Source organism: Phacochoerus africanus, chromosome 8 (assembly GCF_016906955.1).
Source record: "Phacochoerus africanus isolate WHEZ1 chromosome 8, ROS_Pafr_v1, whole genome shotgun sequence".
Classification (NCBI taxonomy): Eukaryota; Metazoa; Chordata; class Mammalia; order Artiodactyla; family Suidae; genus Phacochoerus; species Phacochoerus africanus.
In genome coordinates, this window is record NC_062551.1 from 168,238,046 (window position 1) to 168,246,720 (window position 8,675).

The 8,675-nt window shown below is 49.7% G+C and overlaps 1 protein-coding gene and 1 long non-coding RNA gene across 5 annotated transcripts in view; one reads left to right on the forward strand and one right to left on the reverse strand.

The window, feature by feature from the left end:
- The window catches only part of RIMKLA (ribosomal modification protein rimK like family member A), a 32,981-nt gene extending 31,011 nt beyond the window's left edge, over nucleotides 1-1,970 (reverse strand). Inside the window, exon 1 of one of the 2 annotated variants that reach the window (XM_047789519.1) lies at nucleotides 1,683-1,970. In XM_047789519.1, the coding sequence (XP_047645475.1) occupies nucleotides 1,683-1,845 (163 nt within the window). In that variant the 5' untranslated portion in view covers nucleotides 1,846-1,970. The remainder of the gene's footprint in view (nucleotides 1-1,682) is intronic. The other variant, XM_047789520.1, reaches the window with a different exon arrangement.
- A 322-nt stretch (nucleotides 1,971-2,292) lies between these two features.
- LOC125132361 (uncharacterized) lies at nucleotides 2,293-5,981 on the forward strand. 3 transcript variants are annotated; one of them, XR_007136221.1, is made up of 5 exons: nucleotides 2,293-2,785; nucleotides 2,904-2,969; nucleotides 3,566-4,276; nucleotides 4,377-4,521; nucleotides 4,631-5,981. It is a non-coding gene; the product is annotated as an uncharacterized LOC125132361 (long non-coding RNA). The 3 variants fall into 3 exon arrangements; XR_007136219.1 differs by having other exon boundaries at nucleotides 2,904-4,276; XR_007136220.1 differs by having other exon boundaries at nucleotides 2,904-4,276; nucleotides 4,406-4,521.
- Nucleotides 5,982-8,675: the final 2,694 nt, after the last annotated feature.

The following is an 8,675-nucleotide window of genomic DNA, read 5'->3' on the forward strand; positions in this document are numbered from 1 at the left end:
CAGCACTAGAATTTAACGCTCTCTCTTCCTATGATCGATTCTTTAAAATGAGGTTTTAGATACAAGACAGAGAGCACTTCCCTAATCTTTCACAGAAAGGGTGGTGGGTCTTCAAAAAGGAACACAGTGCAATGATGTCGCTGCATCTCAGAAAAGGCTTCCTTACGGGCTGGAAAGTAAAGAGCGAACAAACTGGCTCTCGGGGTGGAACGATGTATCAGCTAGGTCTAGAGCCGTAAAATATGACAGATTAGTCCATTCAAGTATGGCGCTGACACATAATTTTAGAGCTGGAGGAACTTTAGCCTTCGGTTTGATAAATGAGAAACCCTGAGATTCGAACTCAGGGTTTGAAAGTGACTTGGTCAAGGCAAAGCCAAGATACTTGTCTGCAGCAAAGCTATATCAGAATCCAAGTCTTCTGATTCCCTGCCCAGGAATCCCCTCCTACATTAACCAACTGTGAAAACTGTAGCAAATCAAGACTAGAGAGAAGGCATCCTTTATGGGTGACAGCGAGTTTTAGACTAGACAGAGGATACCTAATGCTTGTAGTATATTTCTCCAACAGACTCTATAATCTGCTGTTCCTTATGAAAGGTTTAGATAAATGTATGGATAAAAATCTAGACTAGAAATGTTCCACTTAGAAACAGGTCATATTCAAACTCTCATTTGTAAGTAGCAGGTACAGAATTTGGAATCCCCTTCCCCTGCCCTCCCCCCCCCAAAGCAACACATTTATATGAGTTAATCTAACTCATATGGTTGAAATGATATGAATGGTATTCCAAGACTGACTGGGCCCAAAGCCCCTTGGGTCCTGGACCCCCTGAAATGACTGGATACCTTCAGAGCTGAGGCTGGAGAGACTCAAGACTGCAAGCCAGGAAGAGGTTCCTACACTGAGATTCCTAAGTCATGGACTGTTTGAATTAGGATAATTATAAACATCTCCAAACACACTTAACCTTTTGAAGTCAGGGTCACAGTTGAGAACCATGTCTTACCCCAAAAGGTCTCCTGGACACAGCAGAGGAGAAATCAGTGAGGCCAGAACAGTTTGTACCTGAAATCTGGGCTTTTCTGGAGTCAGAATTCAACACTTTCAGGGAGGAGGATGAATGAAAGAAAACCCAGCAAAGGTTTCTTTCCTCTCCCACTTTACACTCAAGAAGTGACTCCACTCTTTCTCAGATTTCTCCCCAAATGCAGGTGCCTAGTTTGGTAACAAGATTCTATGCAATGCAGTACTGATGCCTCTACACTCTTGGAAAACTTTTAAACACATTTATCTTAATGGCAATTTCGTAAATTTAGCGTGGGGTTCTATAAATCTCAACTGACAGGGTAGGGATGCCGGCAGAATTTGCTCCTTTGGGGTTAGAAGCTGAATTTTCCTCGGACCTCCAGGCGGCTTCAGGTGAATTCGAGTTCCTTCCAAACTAAGTCCCTTAAGTGCCCGAGACCCCGTTCTCGAATCCTGGCCTCAGGGCAGATGCTAGTGGTCAAAGAAGCTCTCAAGGTTAGGTGCTTTCTCCAACCCGAAGAGGTCTCTCGGGGAGAGGGGCAGGTTCGGGGGGCACGAAGGAGACTGCGGGAGGCCGAGGTACGAGCGCCCACCCGCCGGCTCTCGAGGACCCCGGAGCGCCTCCCCGCCCTCCCGGGCCCGCCCGGCTCACCTAGGTTGCCGCCGACGATGGTGACGGCGATCTGGTCCATGAGCACCGCCCGGAAGCGCACGTCCTGCTCGGAGCAGCGCTGCCGGAGGGCGCGCAGGATCTGCACCTGCGGGTAATCCTCGCGGATGCGCCGGTCCGTGAGGAACCAGAGCTGGGAGCACATGGCGGCCAGGGCGGCGGCGCCCGGCGGGGCGCGGGCCCCCTCGGCACCCCGGGCCGCTCGCTCGGGCTGGCGGGCGGGCGGGCGGCCGGCGTCCTGCGAGCGCGCGCCGCGGCTCCGCTCCCGCCGGTGCGCCAGGCGCCTCTGCAGCCCTGACCCAGCGAATCTGCCCGGCCACTCAGCGCCGCCTCCAACCCCGGCCAGCCAATCAGCGCGCGGCGGCGGAAGCGGGCCGGGCGCGGGGCCGGCTGCAGAGGCAGACGCGGCGGACGCGGCGCGCGGCGGGCCGCGGACGGCGGCGGGGGGGCGGCGGGCGGCGGGGCCGAGGCCTGCGGCGGCCGGGGGCAGGGAGCCCCGAGCGCAGGAGGGCGGCGGCGAAGCTGAGCGAGGGCATCCCTGGCCCGCGCCGGACCCCGCTGGGCGTGGCGCAGCCGGCTCGGGTGGGGCCGCGGCCCTTTGGGGGCGGCGAGGGTGACCCGGCTGGCGGACCAAGGGTGCGCAGCGGGCAGCGGGGTGCTTCGAGGCGGCTGTCCCGAGCACCCGGGGGCGGGAAGCATCGTTTGTCCCCTGCAGCGCCCCGGGCAGGGCCTCGGGGACTTCCCGAGGGAGATGCCAGGGCCTGGCGAAGGTCACCCGGCTAGGCCCCTGGTTGGATCCTGGCCTCGGAGTGCTCTGCCCACATCCTGGCTTGGAGCTGGGGTGGGGTTGAGGGTGCAGCTAATCCGAAGGTGCCTTTCGCGGGGTCTCGGATTTTCCTTTCACGGGACGCCCCCTCCCAGGATGCAGCTGTTTCTGGGCCTGCAGAACCTCAATGGGAAGAAAACGGACCTAAGACTCCTTTTAGTTAGAAGGACCCCCGCCCCTGCCACCAGGCCACACAACTGAGTCATCTTTAAACACTGTCCTTGGTCCTAGCCAATTGCAAATTCTGCCAGCAAACAAGGTTTGAAGCCAGACTTTACTTTCTAAATAACTGCCAGACGGAGGTTAGCCATCTTTGGAAATCGCCTTTGCTCTTCCGGCTTGTTAAAATATTTGTCCTTTTTGTTTTTTTAACTTAGAGAGGCAAGAGGAATTTCAAAGCAGGCCAAGCAATGACAAGTTAGAAATGGGGTAAGGTATCTCAGGTAAGATATAGGCCTCACTATATATATTATGTAGGTACCTGCGTTAACCCACTAGATGTACCGTTGGGAAAGTTCTCTCTTAATGGAATTTCAAAAATTAATTTTTTTCAAGCAATTTCAAGTAAATCGTTTTGTGTTGCAAAATACGTGCCCCCCCCCCGTGTATTTTTTTAAAGTAGCAGAAACCTAGTGCCTCATGACTTAGTAAATTTCCTAACCACAGATCACCTTGGGCACTAGAGGCTCTGTCTTCTACGGTGGCCATTTCCTTGATGTCCTATGGTGTATATTTTGTTGACCCTGATGCTTCCTACCTGGCTTCTCCAGTATCATACACAGGATGTCCATAAGAAGATCGTGATTGCCTGGAATGATAAACTGTTTATAAGAGTCAGCAAATTTAGGAGGTGCTCAATCCATTTTCAGAGGCATCTTCCTAAGAATGTTTAATTCATATGCAAATGGCTACCAAGATCCCCCAAGCCCAAGCTTGAGGGCAAGAGGATCTGAGAATCCAGGTGTTGTAGTCCCGGCTTCACTGTCTTTGCGCTCCCTGCCTAGGAGATTGCTGCCCCTCTGTGATCTCGCTTTTTTAGGGTGGGCGAAAGTGAGGACCTGGGCAATGGCATATCCAGTTGGAGATCGCTGAACTTGTGTTGGTGTGTCTTGTTCTATTATCGGAATTCTCAAGCAGAGGTAACAGCACCAGATGTGGGTTATTTTCTAAGATGTATGACTTTATGTGATATGTCCCCATAGATGACTCCCAAATTCAGTTTTAACCCTGATGTCCCTTGAGCTTCAGCAGTATGAAAAGATGCTTTCCTGCCATCACCTCAAGGTCCCTAGAGCTAAACTCATTCTTTTCACCTTTATTCTACATTCAACTGTGTGAAACAATAAGGAAAATGTATTGTCTCATGTTAACAAGAAATTCAGGGGTACGTCAGCGCTGAGTTTCGTTTAACAGCTCAGTAACCTTATCGGGGACCCAGATTCTTTCCGTTTTTTGAGTCCGACTGCCTTAGGCCTGTGCCTCTCCCAGTGACACAATGACGGCCACAATTCCAGATGACACATGCCTACACACAATGTCCAGGGAAAGGAGAGAGACTGTTTCTTCCCAGGTGCTTCATTTTATTAGCAAGGAAACCTGTCTTGGAAAACCTCAAGCAGGCTGCTCCCACCCTCCCGCATCGAAACCATTCCCTAGCGTGGAGTGAGAAACCGTCATGAGTGGCTTTAATGAATCACGATCTACCTCCTATGGATGGGAACTGGGATCCCAGCACGTCCACCAAGCACTGGTAAGGTTGGTTGAATACCTGGGCAAGACTGGGGTTCTCTTGGGAGGAATGAAGGGAGAGTAGATGTGGGCAGGCCGCGTAATCGTGATGTTTGAAGCAGATGCTGATAGAGGTCCGTGTATCCGTCAGGACGAGCCAGGGCAGGCAGTGGTAACAAGCGATCCCAAAACGACGTACAACACAGCTTTATTTCTGGAGACACTATGCATGTGTTTTCGGTTGGCCTCCTTCCAGGACCCAGGCTGGTAGAGTAACTTTTATCTGGGGACATGCTGGTCACATGGGAGGGAAGAGTGGACCTGGTGAATTACACACTGGTTCTTAACACTTCTGCCTGGAACTTTTGCTTGTTAGAGCTCTCGTCGTCTTGAGCAGAACAAGTTCGACTGGCCGAGTCTGATGTCGCCAGGGTAGAGAACTTTGATCCTCTCCTGCCAAGGGCAACACACATCTGTGAAAAACGGTGACCCACAACATAGCCTGTTATACTCAAGGATGAGCAACAGCCAAACCTACTCTGCTAGTCACCTCTGCTCTCTTTAGGGTTCCCAGGGGAACTGTATACGAGCAAGAAATTGGAATAGAAACCAAAGGATCGTTTGATTCATAGATGAGCTAGCACCCAATAATCTCTAGAACCAGACTCTGACAAAAGACTGAATCACATGGCCTAGGTTTAATGCCTCCACCCTGCTCTGCCACCACCCCCTCAAGTTCGGGACGGTCACGCCTAGGCATGCCTGCAGAGAAAGGGGAGGTGACCCGATCTGCAAATGGACGAGCTTTACTCATCCAGCTGTGGGCCAGAGGGAGACTGGGCTGGTCCTACCTGGAGCACGAGCAGCCCTCCTGACCTTTGCACACAGAGCGACCCCAGCCACTGGTAAAATGTGGGCTGTTAGTGTCCTGGGCTCTGATCAATCAGATTAATGATCCCTCTTCCTTCTGAGTAAAGGTAGCCAGTCAGAGAACAAGACAGAAGAAAACGGAATTCCTTCCTATCTTCTCCTTTGTTCTTTCTTAATCCATTAGTAAGGAGTAGAGAAGTCCCCTACCAAGGAAATGAGTACCCATTGTCTCTTTGCCTCCTCATCTAGACCGTAAGCCCCTCAAGTACACTGGCCAATGCATCGTGCATCACCCTTTCCGCATGTGCTAGATACTCAGGTATCTGTTGATGAAGTCAGGACTGTCACGTAAGAGACATCCCTGCACTTTCAGTCGACAAAACTGTGGTCAATTACAGATACACTGGATTTGTGTAACCTGGGATTCTGGAGCCCTAGTTCTTGTCTTATTTCCCGCCTTTATATGGGCACAAAAGGGTACTGACATGTGGGTCTAGACAGTGGAAAGAAAGTGAAAGTCTTAATAAATGTTACATGTGACCCCAAACAGATTGATATGCCAAGGTAGAAGATCAAGAGTCAATTGACCTCAATAAACTAGGGAAGTGGCCATCAATAGCAGATTAAAATGCACTAGAATAAATGGAAGGCTGTGTATTTAAGGAGCAAAAGAAGCATTACACACATATAGACTCAAGAGTGAAAAACTGGCCATGCAGAAACATGGCCAAGAGTGATCTGACAGATGTGGCAAACCAATAACAGAATGAGTAGGAAAATGGCAGGATGTATGAACAGAAGTCTGTGACACCAAATTCATCCTTCTAGCTCTGGGGCCTGGCACAGTGCCTGGCACACAGTGGGTATTCATAAATAGTTATTGCAAAAAAAAAAAAATAGTTAGATCGCCTGTGCTGGTCCCTTCCCCTGGAAAGCCTTTGCATGGCCAGTCCCTATCTCCACTCTTCAAGACCCAGCTCAGATATAATCCTTCCGTGTTACCCTTCCTAAAATTTGCCCTACCCTTGCCTAGAAGAAATCTCTCCATTTCTGAATCCTTATAAGCAATTAACTGCTGGTGGAGTGCCTGTCATGGCGCAGCGGAAACGAATCCAACTAGGAACCAGGAGGTTGCAGATTTGACCCCTGGCCTCGCTCAGGGGGTTAAGGATCTGGCGTTGCGGTGAGCTGTGGTGTAGGATGCAGACACGGCTCGGACCTGGCATTGCTGTGGCTGTTGCGAAGGCCAGCAACTGTAGCTCTGATTAGACCCCCAGCCTGGGAAACTCCATAATGCCTCGGGTGCAGCCCTAAAAGCGGAAAAAAAAAAAAAAAAAAAAAAACCTGCCTGCTAGCTTACATTCATTATAATTAATCTGTATTTATAATTAATTTCTGAAATATAATTAACTGTATTCTAGGAATGGGCTCTCAGCAATTATCAGGTGAATGGAAACTCCTAGATTATGACAACCCAGTGTACATAATTTCAGAATGAGAGAGTTAATGACTAAAATTCTAGGATTATTCACCGCGGGCACTGACTCTCACTTTCCTTGGTCTTGTCGTCCAGGTGTCAGCGTTTCCCTCAACCCTCTTAGTCAAGCCCCCCCCTTAGTCCCTCTCACACCGGGTCCGAGGGACAAGGCAGAATTTCCTGAAGGGGAGACGTGTTGTATATTATGGACACTGCGGCGAGTCACTTGAAAACCCCACAACATACTGCTTCTTCCAGAGTGCTCTTCGCTTCTGCCTCTGGGGATCGCTTCCCACCCCCACCCCTGAGTCTCCAGCGCTGTGGCTCTTAACTCCCCCCCCAGGGCCCTCTGCAGACTCCTCAGCCTTTCATTCCTGGGAGGGATGCATTCTATCCCAGGTTCTACGTCCCGACATTCACCCCCGACAAATTACTGTGTTTAGCAAAACAGGCCTTTCTTTCTTTTTTCTTTTCTTTTTTTTTTCCTTTGGTATTTTTAGGGCCGCACCCTTGGCATATGTGGAGGTTCCCAGGCTAGGGGTCTAGTCAGAGCTGTAGCTGCTGGCCTACACCACAGCCACAGCAATGGGGGATCCAAGCTGCATCTGCAGCCTACACCACGGCTCACGGCAGCGCCGGATCCTGAACCCACTGAACGAGGCCAGGGGTCAAATCCGCATCCTCATGGATGCTAGTCGGGTTCATTAACTGCTGAGCCATGATGGGAACTCCAAAAAAGAGGACCCATCCTCAAAGGACAAAAAAAAAAAAAAAGAGGACCCATTGTCTGCAGGAAATACAGGGAGATTATTAATCATTTTCCCCTGTTGCAATATAATTAACACACGATGACGAAGTGGGGTAGTCAATGAAGTTCTCATCTGAAGCTTATGGGAGGCAGCTTTTGAAGATGGCAATGGACACAGCTTTGCAGAGCAGAGTGCAGAGAGGACATGGATGCTGGCTGCTGCCCTGCTCTGGATGAACCGGGCTCTCGGGACCGTGTAGAAGCTTATAATTTTCAAGGGGCTTTCGCTATCTTTTTTTTTTTTAAAGAGACTTTTTATTTTATTTTATTTATTTATTTATTTATTTTTGTCTTTTTGCCATTTCTTGGGCTGCTCCCACGGTATGTGGAGGTTCCCAGGCTAGGGGTCTAATCGGAGCTGTAGCTGCCAGCCCACGCCAGAGCCACAGCAACGCGGGATCCGAGCTGCGTCTGCAACCTACACCACAGCTCACAGCAACGCCGGATCGTTAACCCACTGAGCAAGGGCAGGGATCAAACCCGCAACCTCATGGTTCCTAGTCGGATTCGTTAACCACTGCGCCACGACGGGAACTCCTTCGCTATCTTTTTTGAGGTAAGGCTCCATAATTGCTTGTCTTGCTATCTGCCAGCCCAGCTTCGCTCAGCTATAATCGTTAAAGGTAGATGTTTGGTATCTCAGCCTTTCCTAGTTCCTTAGCTATTTCTTGGGGGGAGGCGGGGAGCGGGGACAATTAAAAAAAAAAGTTTATTGGAGTGTGGTGGATTTACAGTGTTGTCTTAGTTTCAGGTGTAGGGCAAAGTGATTCAGTTGTACACATGCCCATTCTTTTTCAGATTCTTTTTCCACATAGGTTATTGCAGAGTACTGAGTGGAGTTCCCTGAGCGGACAGCAGGTCCTTGTTCACTATCTATTTTATGTATAATAGTGTGTGTATATGAATCCCAAACTCCTAACTTATCCCTCCCCTTCACATTTCTCCTATGGTAACCATACGTTTGTTTTCAAAATCGGCGAGTCTGTTTCCGTTTTCTAAAAAAGTTCATTTGTATTATTTTAAATCAGATTCCACATATACGTGATATCATATGATATTTGTCTTTCTCTGACTTCACTTAGTGTGATAACCTCTAGGTCCATCCGTATTGCTAAAAATGGCATTATTGCCTGCTTTTGGGGGGGTGTGTGTGCACATATCTTTCAAATGACAGTTTTCTCCAGATACATGCTCGGGGTGGGCTTGCTGGATCATGTGATTAGCTCTATTTTTAGTCTTTGAAGGGACCTCCATACTGCTCTCCCC